Below are 26516 nucleotides of genomic sequence, written 5' to 3'. Positions count from 1 at the left end.
ATAAACATAAGTCAGGATCTGGGGATCAAATATTTCTTTTTTTAATAAAGAGAATAAAGAGATATGGTACACGGGTACAGTGGGATCGAAGGTGGGAAGCTATAGTTTATTATAAAGTTAAACGTACAAACTAAACAACAACAATGAGACAAAGATAAGAAAGATGATTTAAAAAACAAGAAAAAAAAAAAAGGGGTTCTGAGATTTGTATTATTCATCAGGACTTGTGTTTTTCTTGTGCTTTCCCTTTCAGTTTCTCAATCTTTCCACTTCCATTCTTCTGGTTGCTTACAGAATCCTCCTGCGCACTGCACATTTGAGACTTCAACTTGAATCCAAATTTCTTCGATACGTTTCCCCAAGTGCTAGAACCCTTTACCCGGCCTAGCTTCTCGATTTCTTGCCTCATGTTTGAGCATTCTTTCTCAAGCTCGGAAACCCGCATTCTCATATTATCCATGCCCACCTTCAAAACCTGATTTTCTCTCACAGCTGAGGCCCACCCTCCTTCGGTAGACCCTGTGAACCCACTTCGTAACTGTCGTGATCCATCAAGATTATCAGAAACCAAAAAGCAACCAGCAATTGAGGTCCTAAGCTGAAGCTGCTCGAAGAACAGGACTTGGACAACTATTCTTAGTGGCAGTCTCTCATTTTGTGCAGCATGGGTACAGGCTTCCAAGGAGAGCTTCTGGCAGTCCATTAGCCGGCATAGTTGTTCTCTGTCGGATTCTGACAGCCATGGATGTGACTGCAAGTTTGATAAGCATAGGAAAATTAACAAGTTTGAACAAAAATTGTAGCAATCAAGATTGAAGAGTTCCAAGATTTCTTGTATCATTATCTTTTCTTTTCTTTGCTTCTCAAATTACCTTCTCTAAGATGCAACAGTCGAAAGTTAAGAACAAAATAATTTCAAGCTCTCTAATAATCAATGCATATAAGATTTGGCTTTTTGGCCCATTAACTTTGTTTCAAGCAGATAAAGAAGCAACTTAGAACAAAAACAACTTGCACCGAGAGCTTTATATCTTCTTGAATTAATGGGGGAATCCCAAATCCTATCCTAACCCAATTTAAAGCTATCCAATCATTCTCAAAACATCTTAGAAGAGACTCTAAGGTTAACTTGGACAAGGTTAGAACGTATGACCATCACAATTGGGCATAACTGCCGAGTTCTTGGATTAGTAAACTAGTTGGAGTAATGTTTGTAGCATATCAAACTGAAGAAAACATTAAGTGGCAATTACATGCAGTAAGGATGGTACCTTGAGATAAATGTCTATTGCACGATATAGACCATCATCCAATGGCCGGGCATAGTCAGGAACTGAAGCAGCAAGAGCCTGAAACTTGGGGAGCTTCAAATTAACATCAGGGGCAACCTCCGCAAGGTACCCATCAATTAGCTTGGCTACCATCGTGATTGGCGTTAATGAAGGTGACCCAATGATCTGACCATCATCAGCCGAACATGGAGAGGCTCCACCTGTGATCTGGTCCATGGCAAGAAAATGCTCAAGAATTCGCTGCACACAGTCGACATTGTAAAGTGTTTCCATGGAATAAGAGAAATTAGGCATCAGTAGATCTTCCAGAGTTGCTTTATCAAGCTGCAACCCAATCCTTTTCTCAAAGTTTGATATACAAGAGGGGCTTGCTCGAAGAATCATGGCTGTTCGAAGCAGTCCAAACAAAAACTTGGTTGGGACAAGACCTTTCTGAATAGGAAGCAACCTATCAATCTCCTCTAGCAAAATCTTCTGATCTTCTTCAGATAGAGGAGCCCCTGAGGCCACAGGTGCAAGACAGGTACTAGAGTTAGAATCATTGGCACCCTGACGACGGTACAAACCAGGTAGGTACCTTTTTGCATAAAAGGTAAGCGAGCCAGCAATTATCTCCTGTCTGATACCACGAGACTCCATTACTGAAATCAATCTCTTATAGAGAGGTAAACTTAAATTCGATGCATCCTCATACCACCAATCTGAACTAGTATTTTTCGGTTTAGCCCCTGTACTTATTCCATTCCACAACACACTTCCACCAGGACTCTGCATAGGACCACCATGTTCCATCATGGGCCATCCAAATAGGTTGGGGTCAGTAGACGCCTTCATGGCTAATGATTCGATGCACCTTTTTGTAATATTCAGTTCATCAGCATAAGAGATAATATCATCGCAGGTTTGAAGTGCTCTTAGAGAGTCTTTCCAATTCCGGAGGACTACTTGATTAAGAAAGGTTTCAGTCTGCACAATAAGATTGCTTTCCCCATATTCCTCAGTCATTTCTAGATGCTCAGCAGCACATCGAAGGTACACAACATTTGAGGCAGTGAGTTCAAGTTTCACTCCATAGCAGAACTTTGCGACAAGTTCAAAAGTTTTGGCCCCTCCAGGAATGTCAGGGAGGCATATGGAACATTTTTCTTCTTCGTCAGATGCTTCTGCGATTAGTCTTTCCATAACCCCACTTCTAGAGAGTAAAGGGAACTGCACCAAATGATGATTAAGAAGAGTAAGAACTTAACGATGTACAGTTATTTGCTAATAGACACTTCATTTTACCAAGCATGCACAATAGGTACAATTTCATGCAAGGGACATTGCTGCTCATCTCATGAAAACCAATAGAGGTCTTAGAAAGATGTATGAGGCATGGGAAAGTAGCACTTTGCAGAAACCGGTATAAACATATAAATTCAGTGAATTTCAACAAGGGGCTAATCAGAATGAATTCTATATAAGATGAAGAAAAAATACCTTGTGAAGATGAAAGGACATTTCTCCAACTTCAACAACAACATCACTGGGAAGTCCAGTTGTGCAGAACCTACACGATATAACATGCACGCTAAGCTCAATGCAGAGAGAAATATAATAATACATGCTCAGAGAGATGGAGGATGCTTAGGATCAAACTAAAGAAACTCGGTTACATAATATAAAATATTTTTGTTATAAAAAAGTTGTCATACATCCTAAATAAAATCATATAATAATACAAAATGGTTCCATCTATTATACACGAGACACTAATAACCAATCTTAATGGGCACTGCTGCATCAACTTTCAAGCCATATCTTTCTCATCCAAATATTAGGATACTGCATATGCAAACCCGAAGATAAGAAAGAATATCGCATTCTCAATGAGCTTTCATGAAGGAAAAAGGAATTAAGATATTGAAAACAGACATGATATTAAACTGGGTTTTTATGAAGGAAAAAGAAAGTGAATTATGTTATTTTACCTTAGTACTATTAACCTAAACATGATATTAAAATCGCCTAACCAAGTAGTCATCCCCAGTCGGCAGTCACTTATTCTATCATAGTTCGCAAAATGCATAATGTAACATTCTACAAGTAAGCATAAGAAATATAAACAAAAAGGATAAGATAAAGGTTTAATGTAGGTATCAAAATCTCCTATCACATGGGCATCTCCCTTTCTGTTGATTGTTTAACTAGTACTTTCACATCACAACCTCAATCATAGCTTCTATACGTTAAAGTGCTTAAGATTCAAAGCGTAGCTAGCTTTCTTCCAAAGAGTGTATAAAAAAGACAAGACTGGTCAACTAGGTTATATATGTAAAAGAGTCGAAAAGATATTGTTCATGGGTTACATGTATGTAGATGACAAATAAGCTACTCACCTTCTGGAAATTGAAGCATTAATCATTGCAGTTACTTCCAACGTCAACCAAAAAACAGAAAAGAACAATGACATAACACAAGTCTATTTACCTAATACTAGTTTCACAAAGTTTATTCTGAGTATACAACGTTTTAACAGTTTTACAGCAACCGAATGAATTACAAAGAAATTAACTGATTGTAGTATGAAAACTTGAGTTTCAGACTAGGAATATGAAACACAAAACGGAGGAACAAAAGCAACATAAGTAAGGGTGAGCTTTCCTTATCAAGCAAAACTAGTTTGGTCGCTCAAATCCACAACCAAAACATGCCATATTTGTATGTCTCTTGATCCATATACATTCAAATTCAAACATTAAAGCATCCCCAAAAACTTGAACCAAAACCAAAAGCTAAAATGACAGAAAAAAACACAATTGACACATATCACAAGAATAAATGAAGCAAAGCAAAGCAACATCTTACAATAGTTAATGACAGAACAAATGTAGGCAGAAGGAGATGGAGATGTAATATAATTGTAGAGATGAGGTGCATACCAAGCCTGTCCTTGCCTTTGAAACGCATCGGTTTTGGATCCAAGTTTCATGCAAGCCATTTTCTCGCAGTGGAAATGGAAACAGCTTCAGCAGCAGAATTCCAAACACGGCTACTCCAGAATCCAAAAGACAAAAACTTTAACCCTGCATCAAAATGGGAAACTCAAGGGAACCCCTTAGTCTATGGCAATATACCAGAAGTGGCCTAAAAACAAAGGTTCTTTCTAAATCTAAAACGAAAACCCCTGTTTTACTTTAACCCTTGCACAAAAAACACGCACCAAGCTGAAGTGCTCAACCCAGCTCTTTCTCACAAGGACAGACCTTGAAAATTAACCCAAATGTAGCTTCTTCTTTAACATGTAAATCACAGAAAAAAGAAATTGCTTGAAATCCATCACCAGATTCATTACATGTACCCCATTTGAGAAGAAGAAGAAAAAAAGCCACCAAACCCACTTCAAAAACACCTTCAAATCCCTGCCTAAGACCAGAGAATCCCCTAATCAGACACCAATTTGATGTTAGCCTTTTAGGTCAACTCCTCCCAAAAGAAACAAAAACCCACCAGCCCAAAATGAATAATAGAATCCCCTGAAAACACTCACCAAGAAAATTCCAAAGTTTGAAAACAAAGGAACAAAAAAAAAAATCACTCAATGCCCTTTAGAATACATTAAAGCAGAAAAGAGGACCTCTGTGAGTTACTGTTTTTTGAGTGTCTTCTTTTTATCGGTTATACCCCAAGAAAATGATAATAATTCATTGCCTTTGATGCTTTTCAAAGCCATAATGATGATTATGTTACTATATACGGGGACGTAACGAGGATCCCACACGAATACCCAACATTACTCTTTCTTTATCATTTAATTTATCAATGTGGATGTAAATATTTTCACTTTGTTTTAATAGGTGAAAACCATGTTTAAATCCTTGTGTAATATATAAGCATTTATGTTTTTTTTTTTTGCTTTTTAAAAACTAAAATAAAAATTTTAGTGGTTAAAAAGTAATGACTGAATTTATGATATCTTTTATTTTGTTACATTAGTTAGGAAGAAATTTATTATTTACATTGTATAAAATTTATATTTAGATTTCAAGAAAGTCACTATATGTAGTTTTTTAATTACATCATTTGTGTATAAATTACAAAAAAATTCGAAAATAAATTTATTAGTAAAAAAAATGTCTCAAGTTGAAAAATTAAAATTATTTGTAAGAGTATATCAATAATTTTAATAAAAATGAAAAGTATTTGCTTTTACTTAATATTTTCATTTTTGCTATGAATTTTAGATTTACTTCTATGTTCATTCATTTAATTATATATATTTATTTAAATTCAAGAAATTCATTCATATTATAAATGTATAATTGAATATATTCGTAAAAAAGCAATCAAACCATAAAAAATAATAAATAGACATTTTCAATTTTATATATAACATAAATTTATTGTATGAGTTTAAAATGAAATTGTTGAAATGATTATTGTTAAATCTAATCTCCATGGTTCCAGTATTTATAAAGGAAGTATTAAATAAATAAAGCTTGGAAAAAACGGTACTGCGCAGTGAAAAAGTCAAGGGGGGTCTGCATACAAAACGACATATGAGGGCATTAATGGCCGCTCACGCCCGCATGCATCCACGTGGGTCCTTTGCCTTTCTCTTTCTTTTTCTCTATCTCTGAGCCAATCTAAAATATTGGTCCCATCGTTTCGGTTTGATATTAATTTTAAAAATAATGAGAGTAATATCTGTTTATTTCGCGTTAATATTTTTCATTTATTATATATATTTTTTATTGGTATAATAATAAATCTAACCATTAATGTTTATATATTCTATGTAAATTTATAAGTTAAATTTGGTATTACACTAATGAAAAATGTTTACAATCGATGAGAAATATTAACGTTATGATTAATTATAACGAGTTGTTTATTTTTAAAATTAAAAAAAAATTAAATTACTTTGATTTTCTTGAGAGGACCAATTTACTCAATATTAAAATTAACAAGGAACAAAGAACTTTTTTACCAAAAATATTTATTAAAATTATTTTTAATTGAGCCCAAGTGTTTGGGTGTTCATCCATACTCACGACATGGACTTCAGTTGCAAGAATTACTTGCTTAGGTGTGGAAGTATTTTACTCCTATCAATGGTACGTGAGTTGTATAAAAAATACTTTTAATTTCTAACATTTTATTTATTTTAAATGAAAAATAACTTTGATATGTACTTGAATGTTTTTAGCCTTTTTAAAACAAGGGTTTTAGTTTTAATTTTTAAAAATTTAAAATCCCCTGAACAAAATTCATGATTTTATCTCGAGATTTAATCTGAATTATTATTATTTTATTTCATTAATTTCGTTAAAATTTATTATTAATACATTTATAAAATCATACCAAATTAAAAAGGGAAAATCATTATAACTCAATGACCATATTTGATACTACGTAAATTTTGACCCCAAAAAAATACTAACAGGCTAGAATTTATATGAAAAAATAAGAGATTAATTTTTAATTTTATATCGAAAAATAGATTAAGTTAGTTTGTGAGTTTTGATGATGACTTTTTTGTTTAAATATATTGTTTTAGGGATTTGTCCAGCTAGGCCATGTGGATCCCTTACTTGTCTTTTACATTAACGTAACGTTATTTGCAAACTCCACTTATTAATTCAGTCAACACACATAATTTAGAAGTGATTTTTTTCAAGATAATTAAAATAAAAAATGGATAATAATTTTGAGAATCTTTTTATTCCTGAAAAAAAGAAGAAGAAAATGCTACATTACAATATAATTTGGTTGTGATTGCAACGTCCTAATTTAGACACGGCATTATTTATATAAAAACGTAGTTGTAAATTGATATAAAAAATAATATGAATATGATACATAAAAACATTTGAATTTATTTAATATCAACTTATTATCTATGACATTTTCAATAATTCAAATACAATATAAATCAAACAAAAGATTTTGCGAGTCCAGGAATAATAAATTAATTGTTTTTCTTTTTAACTATCCATGGATGATTTCACGAACAAGAATTCTCAAAATGTCGTTTGTTAGAGATTGTGTGACCCAATCCAGTCACTTATTGAAGAAAAAAATACATTGGTAAAATAAAGGAATCTGTGGGGACAAAGGACCGAGGCTATAGCCCGCCACAAATCTCTATTAAGCACAAATTTGGATTGGGGTTGTTATAGGTATGGGCCAAACAGCACGAGTTGAATCTTTATAGAACTATTCTTCTTCTATTTGGCTTTGATTAGAACAGGGTTTTCCAACCCTTAAATAGATATAGTCGAAACTCTTCTTGTTTCATTCGTTTTTCAACATTAGTGAATTTCTTTTTTCTTTTCTTATTACTTTGCAATTGTTCTACCACTATTATCTACATTTATTATAACGGTCGTCATTAAACTTTATAAATGCACAAAAGGTATGCATAAATGTATTGTTTACTTAGAGGAATTAGGTGGTACTTATTGTTATATGGAAGAATTAAAAAATAATAAGATTTGTGCTATTTAAAAGTTGCTTGGATGTGCTTCTTGGTTGCAACTGGTAGATAGGTTTTACCTAAAAGATAATATAATATCAATTTGCAGTACAATATATTGGCTTGCCAAATCTTCAATCATGAACTTTAATCTCCTTGAATTTAGCTTAGGTAGATCTTCAATATAGGATCAAATAACAAATATCTTTTAGGAATGAACCTATCTTTGAAACAATATCTCTGTAATTAAGGAAACTCAATCACGTCAAAAGTCTTCAAAAGAGTCATTGTTTGACTTAAATTCAGAATGGTCCAATCCAATAAATTGCTACAAAAAATCTCCCAAGATATGTATGAAAAAAATTCCAAGACTTTTTTGTCAAAATGATGCAAACAAAGATGGTAAGTTCATAGCAATCTAATTGCAAAGCGAGTTGCATCTAGGGCATGCAACTAGCATTAAAAATCTCTTCCTTTGACATTTTTGGCCAAAAAGATAACTACAATCTCAAGCAAGGTAAATGTGATATTCAACACAGCACTGCCCCTTAATCCAATCTATCAACTATGAAAAAATCTATGAAATCTATCAACTTTAATACAAGGAAAACATAGTAACATAGCATAGCAAGTCGTCCCAACATTCATACTTTAAGCACGTCCTAGAAAAGAAATTACTAGTATACTAAACCATTAAAACAAAAGTATCACCACCTAAAAAAATTCATTCCAATCCCTCATAATCTCTCCCCTAACTCCAGGCTTCCATTCCCCCATTCTTTTGATTAAAAATGCAAATGATGCATCAAAGTTCACGAGAAAGTATATTAACCTTATAAATGAGAACTTATGTCTCATATCTACTTAGGATCTTGGTCTGACTTTCTAAATGTTGTAGTTGTTTATCAATGTAAGTTACATGTTTATCCGGGTGCTCAACCAATCTTGTCATATTTGCATTGGATGGCTTACAAATCCAGTTATAACTAAGGCAACAACTGGCACATGATTCTCATCATCCTCAAAATCAACTGCAACATTAATATTTGCAACTATATGTTTCCCCCTCTTCTATTTTTAAGAATACTTAGTTTTGGCATTAGAGGCTTAGTGACTTTATCTTCTGAAGCTATATCATTCTTCAGTCGTAGTAAGATCTAGTGTCACGGGGCTAGAGTTTTCTCTTGCGATCCGTGCGGCCTTAGGCGATTCGTTCGTCCAAACTCGCCTAAGTCAGCCTTCACTCAAGTGAGGATTCTTAAAGAACTCCTCCAAGGCACCAAATTGAATAGCGAAAGCGATTTGTGCCAAAAGAAGCTAAACCAAAGAACAACAGAAAGAGCGGTCGCAAAGTGTTTGAGTAAATGCTCTCAATTCTCTTATTCACAAAGAATAATGAAACAATGAATGGAGTGAGTAAAACTGAGGGGGAGGCTCTCTATTTATAGTTGAGCTCTCTCAAAATCGACGGTCAAGATACATTTACATCGACGGACAAGATTAGCCATATCCCTTTATTTTAGGGATTTACAAGATATGCCATATCAAATCTAATTTAATCTTTACAAGATATGATTCCCTCTATCTTCTAAGATTAGTTACATATCAGCGTAAGTTGCCATGTCTTCATTATCGGGCCAACCAAGCTTCAATCTGATAGGCTTCTCTAATAGCTCTTTGAATCGGGCCAGTTCTCGTGGCCAAATGATCTCCATCTAAGTAATAGACCTTCATTGGATGCATTTGGTGCGATGGTCACGGGCTTTGAACTGTGGCCCGTGACATTCTCCCCCACCCATTCTCGCAACGTCCTCGTTGCGACTTCCGAATGGCATTGACTTGATTCGCCTCTGTCTCGTTTCGACGCTTTAGCTTTTCCCTTCCTTCGGGACTTTTGCTTCGGCTTACGTTGCTTCTTCACTTGAACTGTCCTACTTGTTTGTACATCTCGATGACAAGAAGTTATGTCACTCTCTTGTCCACATTCTAACTTGACTCGAACAGAATCCTCTTGATTCACCACACTTGGCTTCGCTTTGCCTACAGTGTCTCGGCCTCTTTGCTCAAGAACTTCAAAAGGGCCCCTACGTTCTCGCCAAGTCAACAAGTTAGAATGCAATCCACTATCAAAGTGTTCGGAATGTACCTTTGCATTTACTCAGGTCATCTGTCCCTCATGCATCACTTCTTTTTCCTTAAAGTCCGATGCACTACCCACCTCTTCCATAGGTGGAAGCTTTATCGATAACTCGGCCAACTCCGACGCTTCACTCAACTTGAGCCTTATTGGTCCTAGCTTCACTGTTTTCATCGCAACTTTTTCCTCTAAGTCTGATGACAAACTCACCTATTCCTTGGGTGGAAGCCCCTCCGATGACTCACCAAGCTCAGATGTTGCCTTTCTTTTGACTCCGGCTTGTTTTGGACAATTTCGCAACTCATGCGGACCACGGCACAATAAGCACTTTACTCGCTTCTTTTTACTCCTCTTTGCCCTCTTGGCTTCGGCTTTTCCCTTGCTTGAACCAAGCTTCTTGGGCTCCTTGTTTGCTCCATTGTTCCCCTTGATGACAGACTTCCTCGGACACTTCCGCAACCTATGCGGACCATGACACAAGAAGCACTCCACTGGCTTCTTCTCGCTTTCGGCCTCATTGGCTTCGACACCCTTGCGCTCGAACCAAGTACCAAGGCCTTATCCACCTGCTTCTCCTTAAGCGAGAATTTCTTTGGACATTTCTTCAACATGTGTGGATCGTCGCAGAGAAAGCATTTCAGCTTGTCCCTTTTCCTCTTGGATTTCTTCTTCCAAACTCGTGGTTTCTCATTACCACCATTGTCACCGTTGCCATTGCCATCAACAATATCTTCCTTGTGATCCATTTCACATACGCCTCTTTCCTCGGACTTGAAAGACCCAAGCTTGTCTTTCCCTAGACCAAGCTTAACCACGGACTCAACTACCGTCATTGTAATGGCCCAAATTTAAGATTATCGGAACAGTGGTTTCGGGACCACAAATTCGATGAGAAAAAATTTATTTTTCTTATATTTTTATGGTCTATAATTTCACAAAATGATTTCGTGAAAATTTCGTTCGAAAATTTTGACGTTTGGGCACTCAATTTAGTCAAAAGGACTAAATTGTAAAAAGTACAAAAGTTGAGTTGTACATGTTAGAGGTGTCCAATTGTTATGAAACTTTAAATTGGAGGTCCTTATATGGTAATTATACCATTGGTAACTTGGTAGACAAAAATGGACATGAGATAAGTGAAATAGAAAATTTTTAAGTTAGGGGCAATTTGGTAATCTAGTAATTAAAATGAATTAAAAGGGAAAAAGATGGCAAATTATGCTCATCTTCTTCATATGAACGAAATCAGCAAGGGGGGAAGCCATAGTTAGGGTTTTCAAGCTTCCAAGCTCCATAGTAAGTGATCCCAAGCCCCGTTTTTAATGTTCTTTACGTTTTTGAGATCCCGGTAGCTTAATTTAGCTTATTCTAGCAATAATTTAACCTAGTGTTTATATTTGGAAAAATACCCATAGGTGAAAAGTGTTTATTTTGATGTTTTATGATATAATATGAAGCTAGAAATTATGTTAAACAACTTTTGCTAAGCGATTTTAAGTGAAAACGAGTAAAACGACATAATCGGTAAAAATACCTAATGTTCTTAAGTACATGTTAGAGTGGGAATTTGATGTTGCCATAGAAGGGAAAAATGTTCAGCATGTCATAAAACATAAGAATAAGGGATGAAGTTTAATTTCCGAGTCTTGGGGCAAAAATGTAATTATGCAAAAGTTTAGGGGCAAAATCGTAAATTTGAAAAAGTTAGAGTCGAGGGCTGTTTTGATAAATGTGAGTATTAAATGAGTTAAATTTGCTATTTTAGATCAAGAAGAACGAAACTCGAGGTTAGACAAAGGAAAGAATAAAGTTGAAGACTAAGTTGGTGAATTGGGCTATATTGGTACCGAGGTAAGTTTACGGTAAATAAATGCAATATTTCAATATTTATTATTAATGCTGTTAATTTCCAGCAATTATGAATTTATTTTATGAATTTATTTGATGATGTTCCAAGCATGAAATGATAGAGAATTAAAATTTAAAAGTCCCGTTGATACATAAGGATGGTACTGGATACGAATGTCATGACATTTGGGTAAAGAGATCCCATGTAAGACCATGTCTGGGACATGGCATTGGCATCCTTAAGATCATGAGAGGTCCCCTGTAAGACCATGTCTGGGACATGGCATGGGCACCGAGACGAGAGGTCCCATGTAAGACCATGTCTGGGACATAGCGTTGGCACCGAGATGAGAGGTCCCCTATAAGACCATGTCTGGGACATGGCATGGGCACCGACATGAGAACATCCCATGTAAGACCATGTCAGGGACATGGCTTTGGCATGTTATTATCAGAAGAGACCCGAGTATCCTTATTATTCCAATGTAGCTCAACGGGTGTAAACGAATCATGTTCATGAAAGTTCAGTTTAAAGCATAAATGGCAAGCTCAGGTAAGTTGTAAGACTTAAGAACTTATTATACTATCAATTGATGTTCAACGATGCAGCAAGAGTTGAGTAAGTTATGCACACAAGTATTCTAAGTAAACAAGTAAGAGAACTAGCATGAGATTAACTAAAGAGTAAACTAGAGATATAGACATTGAGTTTAATTATTTAAGTTAAATATTGTTATTTATTTGCTAGTAAACTTACTAAGCTTTATGCTTACGTCTTTTATTTCTCTTTCTCTTATAGTATTACAAGGCTACTTCAAGGATCCTAAAGAAGTCGGAGATCGTCCACACTATCAACCACAACTGCTCGGTATTTTATGTCGAAACACGTTTGAGTTATGGCATGTATAGGGATTTAGTTATTCTAAATGTTTGTATTTATGATCTTGCTAAAGAATGATGTGTAAGTATTTGATGATGAATGGTTGCTAAAATGGTTAAGTATGGAAGTGTTTGTTGTTATAAAAGTTTAGGTGATAAACTATGCATGTAAATCATGAAAGGGGTAAAATTTTGCAAAGAAACAGAATTCAGGCAGCACAGTGACGTGACTTTGAAAAATCACCTAGGATGGTATAAAATGAATTAGAGGATGAATGATATATGTAATTAAGGCTTGTTGAGTCTATTTTCATGGAAAAATAACAGTGTAGCAAAAAGAAATTTATATTTTAAGATATGTGAATTTTAGTAAGATAGGGTCAGAACTGTTTCAACCCGAGAAACTCTTTGCGCTTCTGATTAATAAATCGTTGGCTTACATATTTCTTTCTAAATTCTTCCTGAAAGAAGTCCCAAGTAACTCTTTCTTTTGGAACCACCGATATCAATGTTTTCCACCAACAGTATGCCGAATCCTTCAATAAAGACACAGCACATTTCAAACATTCTTCAGGGGTGCAAGATAATTCATCAAATACCCGAATAGTATTTTCAAGCCAAAACTCGGCTTTTTCCGAATCATCATCAACATTGGCCCTGAAATCTTCAGCCCCATGCTTTCAAATTCTATCAACAGGTGGCTTACTTGATCTCACCAATTCGGCACTCCGTGGAGCTACGGGGACCGGTTGAGGAATAGGAGGGGGTGGAGGAGGAACATTCGGATTTACACGGACATATTCTGTATACCAATCACTCATCATCCGGAGGAAGGCTTCCCGAGCCTCATCCTGTCCATGTGTCTCATGTCTACTCTCTTCCTGCGCGGTCCCTTGCGCGGGAGCCGGCGCGTTACTTTCAACATCATCTGCCGCACTTCGATCAGGATCTATTTACTATATAAAACAAAATTTTAAATTGTCAGAAATCATCACACTATCACAATAATTTTATGGCATGTATAGACTAACTTCCACACGTATTTTATTGGTCCGAGAACCGACTAAACCGTAGCTCTGATACCACTAAAATGTAACACCCCTTACCCGTATTCCTTACCGGAACAGAGTATGAGGTATTACTAAATTTTTAAAAAATTTCGACAGCATTCCTACTTATTTTTGCTTAAACCTCCTGCAAATTTACAACACATTCCAATATACCAACCAATTTCATTTGTATAAACACACATACAGTTTAACTATTAATAAACACTACATTTAAAAGGGAACCATAACATATATTTACATGATGATCCCACATTACATAAGTCGTCTATACATGCCATAAAATTTCGGAACATTAATAGTAAAATACCCCAAATGTGAAGGATAGTGTAGATGATTGTCTGACTTCGTTCCAATTTCCGAGTTGTTGGAAGTCACTATAATCAAGAGAAAAATAAAATCGAGTAAGCATATAGCTTAGTAAGTAAACACATGATAAATAAGTAATTACTCCCATAACTACACCAAAATATAAACTTATTCATGAATAACTTTATTGTTTAGGCAATTTCCAGCAAGCTGTTTTTCTGCGTCATAGTCGCTAATTTATTTTTATCTGGAGCTACAGGGATCCAAATTGAGTTACGTAAATTTTTCCTGAAACTAGACTCATATACTATTTCACCATAAAAATTTCAGAAATTTTTACCCAGCCAATTAGTACAGTTTATTCATTAAACCTTCCCCTGTTTCACTGCCCAACGGTTCTGACCCTTCCTCACTAAAATTCACTTAAATCTCTGTACAAAATTTGAAAGATGGTTTCGCTTGTTTCTAATAAAAATAGACTCAATAAGGATTCCAGGGATATAAATTTAATGCCATAATTATTTTTGTACAATTTTTTGTAATTTTCCAAAGTTAGAACAGGGGATCTCGAAATCAATCCAGCTCTGTTTCAGTAAAATTCAGATATCTCCAAAAATACAACTCTTTTGCTTATTCTATTTCTTTCATATGAGAATAAACACATTCAGCTTCAATTTCATATATTATTCAGCTTCCCATTCATTTTCCACCATTTATGGTGATTTTTCAAAGTTACCCAACTGCTGTTGTTCAACACAGTTTATAATTAAATCGTTCCTTTTTCGTTTTTGATATTTTCTCCCATCTCATACATGGATCAATTTAGTATCCAACTCAATATTTACCCCATAAAATTTTCCACCATATGGCAATATTCACCTTCCACGCTTTTTCGTTGAACACTCGGAATGTTAACCGTTATTGGTGGATCTCGCACTTAGCACCACCACTGAATTGGGGAATCAGCACTTAGCAACCCCTCGGGGGAATCAGCACATAGCAACCCTCTTTTCATTTCAAAGATACGGTGGATATCGCACTTAGCACCACCAATGAAATCGGGGAATCAGCACTTAGCAACCCCTCGGGGGAATCAGCACATAGCAACCCCCTTTCACATTTCAAAGATATGGTGGATCACGCACATAGCACCACCAATGAATCGGGGAATCAGCACACAACAACCCCTTTTATATACAACATACTCTGGCTTATTCCGAGTGTTCAACCCATAAACCATATATTGCAACCCTTTATCACCTTTCCCGATTTAACAACATTTTTAGGATATTGCCAAACATTTATTTTAAATTCCAAATAAATCTCAACATATATCAAATAATATCAAGATAATACATTAAGTCACGTGTTTACTTACCTCGGTGCAAAATATCGTAATTTTGCACTTTACTCCACTATCTTTTCTTTTCCCCGTTTGATATACTCTTCACGTCTTTCTTGATCTATAATAGCAAATTTAACTCGTTTAATATTCACATTTATTAAAATAATCCACCACCCAACTTTTTGAAAAATTACAATTTTGCCCCCAAACTTTTGCATAATTACACTTTTGTCCCCAAGCTCGGAAATTAAACTTCATCACTTATTCTTAAGTTTTATAACATGCTGAACATTTTTCCCTTCTATGGAAACATCAAATTCCCACTCCAACACATACTTTTGAATATTAATTATTTTTACCGATTATGTCTATTTACCCGTTTTTGCTTAAAATTCCTTAGCAAAAGTTGTTTAACATAATCTCTAGCTTCATATTCCACCATAAAACAGCAAAATAAACACATTTCACCTATGGGTATTTTTCCAAATATGAACCCTAACACGAATTAATGGTAGAATAAGCTAAACCAAGTTACCGGGACTACAAAAATACGAAGAACATTAAAAACGGGGCTTGGAATCACTTACTATGGAGCTTGAAAGCGTAAAAACCCTAAATATGGCTTCCCCCTTGCTGATTTCGTTCACCATGAAGAAGATGAGCATATTTTGCCATCTTTTTCCCATTTAATTCTATTTAATAACCAAATGACTAAAATGCCCCCATTTAAAAAAAATCTATTTCACCCATTTCTTATGTCTATTTTTGTCCATCAACTAACTAATGGTCTAATTACCACATAAAGACCTCCAATTTAAAATCTCATAACAATTAGACACCTCTAAGATGTAGAACTCAACTTTTGCACTATTTACAATTTAGTCCTTTTGACTAAATTGAGTGCCCAAACATCGAAATTTTCGAACGAAATTTTTACGAAAATTTTCCGTGAAATTGTAGACCATAAAAATATAATAATAACCATATTTTCCCTCGTCGGATTTGTGGTCCCGAAACCACTATTCCGACTAGGCCCAGAATCGGGCTGTTACACTTAGTAAGTATGCACGGGAATTTGTATCCACCGAAGCCAACATGTGCAAGAGATTTGAAGATGGGCTTAATGATGACATCCGACTATCAGTGGGTGTATTGGAAATTAGAGAGTTTGTTGTTCTGGTAGAAAGAGCCTGTAAAGTAGAAGACTTGTTAAAAGAAAAAGAGAAAGGCAAAGCTGGAGCTGAAGCACAGGATACAAAGAAGAGGCAGATGAGTAAATCATTTCAGTCTATGTCTAAGAGGCCTAGGGATCTCTCTAGCGGATCATATTTTCCAGCTAGATATCCTGGCCGAAGCAGGGGCAGAAGATTTGAGGGTTCTAGAACTCAAATCACTACAGTTGCAAGTACTGGCAGTACTCGACCTCCTAGGCCGGAATGTCCTCAATGTGGGAGACGCCACCCCGGAGAGTGTAGAGCAGGTGAAAATGTTTGTTTCAGATGTGGAGTGTCCGATCACTTTATTCGGGATTGTCCTGAAACAGCTAAAAGAGAAGAGATAATGAGTGTGAGATCAGGAAATGCTCCTACCAGAGGTAGACCGCAGAGAAACCCAGGAGTGGGAGCGAGTAATAGGAGTGCATCCAGAGATTCAGCAGCGAGATCAGATGTTAGAGCACCCGCGAGAACATATGCTATTCGTGCTCGTGAAGAGGCGTCCTTTCCTGATATAATTACGGGTACATTTTCTCTTTATGACACTAATGTTATTGCATTAATTGATCCTGGCTCTACACATTCATATATATGCACGAAATTAGTATTTGTTAAAAATTTGTCTGTTGAACCTACTGAATTTGTGGTTAAAGTCTCGAACCCCCTGGGCCAGTTTGTGATGGTGGATAAAGTTTGTAAAAATTGTCCACTGATGATAAAAGGTATTTGTTTCCCGGTCGACTTGGTGTTATTGCCTTTTGATGAGTTTGATGTGATATTGGGCATGGATTGGTTAACTCAGCATGACGCAGTAGTAAACTGTAGACAGAAATATGTTGTACTGAAGTGCCAGAATGGAGAATTACTTCGGGTTAAATCTGATCAGACAGATGAATTATCTGATGTAATTTTAGTGATGTCAGCTCAGAGGTGTGTCAGAAAAGGGTATGATGTTTATTTGGCGTATGTGTTGGATACTAAAGTATCTGAGTCAAAGATACAGGCAGTGCCAGTTGTATGTGAATTTTCTGATGTGTTTCCAGAGGAATTATCGGGGTTGCCACCAGAAAGAGAAGTGGAATTTTCTATAGATCTGATTCCGGGAACTACCCCAATTTCCATAGCTCCGTATCGTATGGCTCCTACAGAATTAAAAGAGTTAAAGGCACAGTTACAGGAACTTGTTGACAGAGGTTTTGTTCGTTCGAGTCATTCACCTTGGGGTGCTCCGGTTCTGTTTGTGAAAAAGAAAGACGGGTCTTTGAGATTGTGTATTGACTATCGGCAGCTTAATAAGGTAACTATAAAGAATAAGTACTCGTTGCCTCGAATTGATGACTTATTTGATCAGCTGAAAGGTGCCACAGTATTTTCTAAGATTGATCTCCGATCGAGTTATTACCAGTTACGGGTAAAAGAGCCAGATGTGCCAAAGACAGCTTTCAGAACCAGGTATGGGCATTATGAGTTTCTAGTTATGCCGTTTGGGTTGACTAATGCACCTGCAGTATTCATGGATTTGATGAACCGGATATTCAGACCGTATCTAGATAGGTTTGTAGTAGTTTTCATTGATGACATTTTAGTCTATTCTTGGGATGAAACTGAGCATGCAGAACATTTGAGAATAGTGTTGCAAATTCTGCGTGAAAAGAAACTTTATGCTAAATTCAGTAAATGTGAATTTTGGCTTCGAGAGGTAGGTTTTCTCGGACATATTGTATCCGTAGGAGGCATCAGGGTAGATCCGAGTAAAATTTCAGCTATTGTCAATTGGAGTCCACCGAAGAATGTATCTGAAGTTAGAAGTTTCTTGGGTTTAGCTGGTTATTATCGGAGATTTGTACAGGGGTTTTCTATGATAGCTTCTCCAATGACCCGTTTATTACAGAAAGATGTTAAATTTGAATGGACAGAAAAATGCCAGCAAAGTTTTGACCGATTGAAGAAATTGTTGACGGAAGCACCTGTGTTGGTACAGCCTGAATCGGGTAAGGAATTTATTATTTATAGTGATGTATCATTAAATGGTTTGGGTTGTGTCTTGATGCAAGAAGATAAAGTAATAGCCTATGCTTCAAGACAACTTAAGCCACATGAAAGAAACTACCCGGTACATGATCTCAAATTAGCTGCTATTGTATTTACATTGAAAATATGGCGGCATTATTGATATGGTGAGAAATGTCATATTTATACTGATCATAAAAGTTTGAAGTATTTGATGACTCAGAAGGAATTGAATCTGAGACAACGCAGGTGGCTTGAACTGATAAAGGATTATGATTTGGTTATTGATTACCATCCGGGTAAGGCTAATGTGGTAGCTAATGCTTTGAGCCGGAAATCTCTATTTGCTTTACGAGCTATGAATACCCGATTGTCACTGACTGATGATGGTTCAATCATAGCTGAAATGAAGGCTAAATCGATGTTTCGTCAACAAATATGTGAGGCTCAGAAAAATGATGAAAAGTTACAGGCTAAACGGGCACATTATGAGTCTGGTAATGATTCAGAATTTCAGACTGGGACTGATAGTTGTTTATTATTCAGAGGTAGAGTATGTGTACCGAAGAATTCCGAGCTTATACAGAAGATTCTACACGAGGCCCATAACGGTACTATGTCTGTACATCCGGGGAGTAATAAAATGTATAATGACTTGAAAAAGATGTATTGGTGGCCAGGTATGAAACGTGATATCTCTGAGTTTGTATCAAGATGTTTAGTATGTCAGCAGGTTAAAGCTGAACATCAGGTACCTTCGGGGTTGCTTCAGCCAATCACTATACCGGAATGGAAATGGGAAAGAATCACTATGGATTTTGTATCTGGGTTACCGTTATCTCCGAGGAAGAAAGATGCCATTTGGGTAATTGTCGACCGATTGACAAAGTCCGCGCACTTTATCCCAGTATGTATGGATTATTCTTTAGATAAATTGGCTGAATTGTATATATCTGAGATTGTTAGACTACATGGAGTGCCTGTTTCCATTATATCAGACAGAGATCCCCGATTTACGTCTCGTTTCTGGAACAAATTGCAAGAAGCTTTGGGTACTCAGTTGTATTTCAGTACTGCATTTCATCCTCAGACAGATGGCCAATCTGAGCGTGTAATTCAGGTATTGGAAGATATGCTCCGATGTTGTGTATTAGAGTTTCAAGGTAATTGGGAAATGTATCTACCTTTGGTTGAATTTGCTTATAATAATAGTTATCAGTCCAGTATTAAAATGGCTCCGTATGAAGCTTTGTATGGTAGAAAATGTAGAACACCATTATATTGGACAGAGCTTAGTGAAAAGAAGATACACGAGGTTGATTTGATCCAGGAAACAAAAGAAAAAGTAAGGCTGATTCGAGATAGTCTAAAAGCAGCTTCCGATCGTCAAAAGTCATACACCGATCTTAAACGAAGGGAGATTGAATTTCAGGTGGGTGATAAAGTATTCTTAAAAGTGTCTCCTTGGAAGAAAGTTCTCCGGTTCGCCGAAAGGGTAAATTGAGTCCAAGATTTATTGGACCATATGAGATTATAGAAAGAATTGGACCAGTTGCTTATCGATTGGCTTTACCACCGGAACTCGACAAATTTCATAATGTATTTCATGTATCTATGCTATGACGGTATCGATCAGATCTTTCACATGTTATTACTCCAACAGAAGTAGAAATTCAGCCGGATATGACTTATAATGAAGAACCGGTTAAAGCATTAGCACGAGAAACAAAGGAGCTTAGAAACAAAAAAAGTAAATCTGGTGAAAGTGCTATGGCAAAAGCACGGGATTGAGGAAGCAACATGGGAACCGGAAGAGACAATGAGGAAGCAATACCCGAATCTCTTTACTGGTAAGATTTTCGAGGACGAAAATCCTAAAAAGGGGGGAGAGTTGTAATGGCCCAAATTTAAGATTATCGGAACAGTGGTTTCGGGACCACAAATCCGATGAGAAAATTTTTATTTTTCTTATATTTTTATGGTCTATAATTTCCCAAAATGATTTCGTGAAAATTTCGTTCGAAAATTTCGACGTTTGGGCACTCAATTTAGTCAAAAGGACTAAATTGTAAAAAGTGTAAAAGTTGAGTTGTACATGTTAGAGGTGTCCAATTGTTATGAAACTTTAAATTGGAGGTCCTTATATGGTAATTATACCATTGGTAACTTGGTAGACAAAAATGGACATGAGATAAGTGAAATAGAAAATTTTTAAGTTAGGGGCAATTTGGTAATCTAGTAATTAAAATGAATTAAAAGGGAAAAAGATGGCAAATTATGCTCATCTTCTTCATATGAACGAAATCAGCAAGGGGGGAAGACATAGTTAGGGTTTTCAAGCTTCCAAGCTCCATAGTAAGTGATCTCAAGCCCCGTTTTTAATGTTCTTTACGTTTTTGAGATCCCGGTAGCTTAATTTAGCTTATTCTAGCAATAATTTAACCTAGAGTTTATATTTGGAAAAATACCCATAGGTGAAAAGTGTTTATTTTGATGTTTTATGATAGAATATGAAGCTAGAAATTATGTTAAACAACTTTTGCTAAGCGATTTTAAGTGAAAACGAGTAAAACGACATAATCGGTAAAAATACCTAATGTTCTTAAGTACATGTTAGAGTGGGAATTTGATGTTGCCATAGAAGGGAAAAATGTTCAGCATGTCATAAAACATAAGAATAAGGGATGAAGTTTAATTTCCGAGTATTGGGGCAAAAATGTAATTATGCAAAAGTTTAGGGGCAAAATCGTAAATTTGAAAAAGTTAGAGTCGAGGGCTGTTTTGATAAATGTGAGTATTAAATGAGTTAAATTTGCTATTTTAGATCAAGAAGAACGAAACTCGAGGTTAGACAAAGGAAAGAATAAAGTTGAAGACTAAGTTGGTGAATTGGGCTATATTGGTACCGAGGTAAGTTTACGGTAAATAAATGTAATATTTCAATATTTATTATTAATGCTGTTAATTTCCAGCAATTATGAATTTATTTTATGAATTTATTTGATGATGATCCAAGCATGAAATGATAGAGAATTAAAATTTAAAAGTCCCGTTGATACATAAGGATGGTACTGGATACGAATGTCATGACATTTGGGTAAAGAGATCCCATGTAAGACCATGTCTGGGACATGGCATTGGCATCCTTAAGATCATGAGAGGTCCCCTGTAAGACCATGTCTGGGACATGGCATGGGCACCGAGACGAGAGGTCCCATGTAAGACCATGTCTGGGACATGGCGTTGGCACCGAGATGAGAGGTCCCCTAGAAGACCATGTCTGGGACATGGCATGGGCACTGACATGAGAACATCCCATGTAAGACCATGTCTGGGACATGGCTTTGGCATGTTATTATCAGAAGAGACCCGAGTATCCTTATTATTCCAATGTAACTCAACGGGCTTGTAAACGAATCATGTTCATGAAAGTTCAGTTTAAAGCATAAATGGCAAGCTCAGGTAAGTTGTAAGACTTAAGAACTTATTATACTATCAATTGATGTTCAACGATGCAGCAAGAGTTGAGTAAGTTATGCACACAAGTATTCTAAGTAAACAAGTAAGAGAACTAGTATGAGATTAACTAAAGAGTAAACTAGAGATATAGACATTGAGTTTAATTATTTAAGTTAAATATTGTTATTTATTTGCTAGTAAACTTACTAAGCTTTATGCTTACGTCTTTTATTTCTCTTTCTCTTATAGTATTACAAGGCTACTTCAAGGATCCTAAAGAAGTCGGAGATCGTCCACACTATCAACCACAACTGCTCGGTATTTTATGTCGAAACACATTTGAGTTATGGCATGTATAGGGATTTAGTTATTCTAAATGTTTGTATTTATGATCTTGCTAAAGAATGATGTGTAAGTATTTGATGATGAATGGTTGCTAAAATGGTTAAGTATGGAAGTGTTTGTTGTTATAAAAGTTTAGGTGATAAACTATGCATGTAAATCATGAAAGGGGTAAAATTTTGCAAAGAAACAGAATTCAGGCAGCACAGTGATGTGACTTTGAAAAATCACCTAGGATGGTATAAAATGAATTAGAGGATGAATGATATATGTAATTAAGGCTTGTTGAGTCTGTTTTCATGGAAAAATAACAGTGTAGCAAAAGGAAATTTATATTTTAAGATATGTGAATTTTAGTAAGATAGGGTCAGAACTGTTTTTGGAGTCCCCTGTTCTGAGTTTATAAAATAATTAAAAATTGTAAAAAAACTTTTATGAGTTGAAATTTACATGCTTAGATTCCTTAATGAGTCTATTTTCTGTAGGAATAAGTGGGAATAGCATATGAAAATCCTATAATAAGAAAAGTTATTTTTAGTAACAAGAGGTCAGAATAGTTGAATGGTGAAACAGGGGAGACTTTAACTAAGAAACTGTACTAATTGGCTGAACCAAAAATTCTAAAAATTTTATGGTAGGAATATATATGAGTCTAGTTTCAAGGAAAATTTACAGAGTTAAATTTTGAGTTCCTTAGCTCAAGTTATAATTAATTTAGTGACTGCTGCGCAATTGGACAGCTTTGCTGTAAATAGTGAAAATAATTTTCAAAAGTAAATTTTTATGCTTCGAATTAGTAAGATAAGTTAAGTAATACCTCGTGCTCGACTCCGGCAACGGTCTCGGGTAAGGGGTGTTACAGTCATGGCTTCCGACAGCTTTTGGACACCTCTTTGTTCCACCTCATGTCTGACCCACGACTTCAAACCATTCTAAAAAGCAAGCAATGCTTCTTCCTCGGTCACCTCTGAAACTTGGAGCATGAGTTCCTTGAACTCTCGAACATACTCCCCCACTGTGCCCTGCTGCGTTATCCCTTGCAACTGTCTGAGCTTCTTCCTCGATAAACTCTGGGTAAAACTATCCCTTCAATTCGCATTGGAACTCTTGCCACGTCCTAATCTCACCTTGTCTTTTATCTGTGGTCCTGCCTCGCCACCATAAAAGCGCAATGTCAATAAGAAACATTAAAGCAGTGTTTACCTTAATCGCATCATCCACGATGCCTTTGGCACGGAATTAGTTTTCTATCCTCCACAAGAAATTGTCCACATCATATGCAGACCTTATCCCCACAAACTCTTTTGGCTTCGGGACATCCTCGTTATTGAATGCTATATTTGCCACTCCTTTCCCCACGGTTGCTCGGCACAAGGCCAGCTCTCCCTCGAGCTCTTATATTCTTGTGCTCAAAGCCCTCGTCGTGGCCATTGTTTCCTCCTTCAAAGCCATCATCATGGCCTCGAGAGCATCATTCCTTTCCAACAGCTTATCCCTGTGTGAATTAAACAACTCGTTTACCTTATCTGTGGTGGAATCGAGAGACATCTTTACATAGTCTCTGGATTGCTCCTTCCAATTTGCTATGCGATTCTCGACCCCATCGAGTGCCTCATTCACATCCTCCATGGATCCCTCGAGTTTACCCACACGTTCCTTTACTGCCTATAATGTTTCCCTCAAAGACTTCCTCGCCCACCTTTGTTCGAACTCTTCTTTCGACATTCCAACGGTGCCTTCGAACCAATAACTCAGATATCACTTGGTTCGAACCAACAGCTCAGATACCACTTGTCACGGGGCTAGAGTTTTCTCTTGCGATCTGTGCGGCCTTAGGTGATCCGTTCGTCCAAACTCGCCTAAGTCAGCCTTCACTCAAGTGAGGATTCTTAAAGAACTCCTCCAATGCACCAAATTGAAGAGCGGAAGCGATTTATACTGAAAGAAGCTAAACCAAAGAACAATAGAAAGAACGCTCACAAAGTGTTTGAGTAAATGCCCTCAATTCTCTTATTCACAAAGAATAATGAAACAATGAATGGAGTGAGTACAACTGAGGGGGAGGCTCTCTATTTATAGTTGAGCTCTCCCAAAACTGACAGTTAAGATACATTTACATCGACAGACGAGATTAGCCATATCCCTTTATTGTAGGGATTTACAAGATATGCCATATCAAATCTAATCTAATCTTTACAAGATATGATTCCCTCTATCTTCTAAGATTAATTACCATATCAGCATGAGTTGCCATGTTTTCATTATCGGGCCAACCATGCTTCAATCTGACAGGCTTCTCTAATAGCTCTTTGAATCGGGCCAGTTCTCGTGGGCCAAATAATCTCCATCTGAGCAATAAGCCTCCATTGGATGCATTTGGTGCGATGGTCAAGGACTTTACTGCGGCCTGTGACACTAGTAGATAAGTGAAGAAAAAAGTAGCATGTGCTCCGTGTTCTTAGTCTCTATGTGTTTCATAATCTTATTGAAAATTAACAAACCAATACCAACAAGAACAAATGAAACTACCTTATATAAAAAAAATTATCATTCTTTTGTTAACAACCATATTTTGTGTGTTTGGTAGCCATGGCTTATAAAGCAACATATGTAGTATTAAGTTCTAAAGTTTTGAAATATTGTCCTTCAGGCCAAGGTAATCAAACTTTGTTTATGAGTTGAGAGGCCAAGTCATCATAATCCACGACATAGTTATTATCATATTCACCTAAGTGATGCAAGAACTTATCACTCCAAGACTAAAGGTAAAGAAATGTCATTTCACATAGGTTCGCATATAGAGTTCAGTGTCCCTGTCTATCATAGATTTTTAAAGATTGACATGGAATTACAACATCAGGTTCTTCAAATAAGGTTTAACATAAGATATAAAGAGCATGAGATCATTTTGTTCTAGAAAAATGTCAATACCATTCTCTATGAACCTAACTTCTTGGACATTTCTTTCATTGATAAATCCTTTCTCTACCATGATCTTCATCCTTCTGCACATGTCGGAGTGAGAAATCAAAGCTTTCTTTGTTCAGGAACAGGTTTAAAAGCCTCAATAACTTCTTTTAGAATATCTCATACAACAGTAGCTTCCAACTTCTTGTTTCTTTTCTTAGTTGAAGAGGGAAAATTTGTATTTTAGAATGGTGCTTTGCAATTAAAAGTGCCAAATTAGACAATGTAACATTGATTTCATCAACAGAATCATTTGTACCTACGGTTTTTCTCTTTGTTTCTACTCACTTCTTCTTTGGAACTTCAAGAATAAAATTTTTCTTTGCTTTTTAGCTGTTTTAAACTTGGTATGCTCAAACTAAATTTCCTTAGTAACAGAAACCATAGTTCACCTTTCAGATATAGGTCAAATTGCAACTAAGGTACAAACTACCTCATGCTTTGCATTCTTAGTATAAACATCAATAATTGGCTTACCTTGTTCTTTCATTGCAATAATTTTATCAACAAGCTATCTAACCTTAAGGTTAACTTAAAATGGTTGAGACTCAATTATGGCATCAATTAATTGATCAAGAATTTTATATTGGTCAAGATGTGGTGGCTCTTCAAGTAAATAATATAACTCCTTTAGCTTGTCTTCTCAATTGACACAACCTCTACACCTTCTTGAGCATTCTAAACATTCTCAATGTACTTAATCGCAATAGTATTCTCAAAAGAAAAATAACAGTAAGATCCAAAAAATCATCAACGGTGAGTTCTTAGGGGAATAGAATGATTAGCTTTTTGTTCATTGCCTTGTTTAGTTGCAATTAGTGGTACATCTGACAGTGGTTCTTGAACAAGTTGCTCTTGGTTCTCAACTTGAGGTAGATCTAAAGAAGTTCCTTCGCCACTCTCCTTGGACCTTCGTCAAATTAACGACTCAAATGAAAGAGACCTCGATGAGGATTTCTTAAAGGTAGAATGATTGAAAGGTTTAGTTTGCTTTACACAAGATATTGAATGGACTTCTTGAATTAAGTTAAGAGAGGTTTTCTTAGGTGTAAAGTTTTCTTGAATGTTGAATCTTGATTAAATGAATCAAAGATAATTTAATTTCTTTAAGACTATAAATTTGGTTGAGAAGAGTTCAATTCTCATTAAACCTCAATTTTACAACTTAATCACCCAAAAATATTTTTAGA

The 26516-nt window shown here is 36.0% G+C and overlaps 1 protein-coding gene across 1 annotated transcript; it reads right to left on the bottom strand.

Annotated features, from left to right (window-relative positions):
• Positions 1-19: 19 nt before the first annotated feature.
• Positions 20-4991, bottom strand: LOC107891432 (BTB/POZ domain-containing protein At1g30440-like). Its single transcript, XM_041100634.1, is given in 6 exon segments — positions 20-247; positions 249-751; positions 1272-2501; positions 2772-2841; positions 4214-4357; positions 4495-4991. Coding segments are annotated over 5 exon segments (1899 nt in total). The 5' UTR covers positions 4273-4357; positions 4495-4991; the 3' UTR covers positions 20-210.
• Between the last annotated feature and the right edge of the window lie 21525 nt (positions 4992-26516).

Source organism: Gossypium hirsutum, chromosome D09 (genome assembly GCF_007990345.1).
Source record: "Gossypium hirsutum isolate 1008001.06 chromosome D09, Gossypium_hirsutum_v2.1, whole genome shotgun sequence".
Lineage (NCBI taxonomy): Eukaryota > Viridiplantae > Streptophyta > Magnoliopsida > Malvales > Malvaceae > Gossypium > Gossypium hirsutum.
The sequence above is the reverse complement of the archived record's forward strand: the minus strand, read 5'-3'. Positions and strand labels throughout refer to the sequence as shown.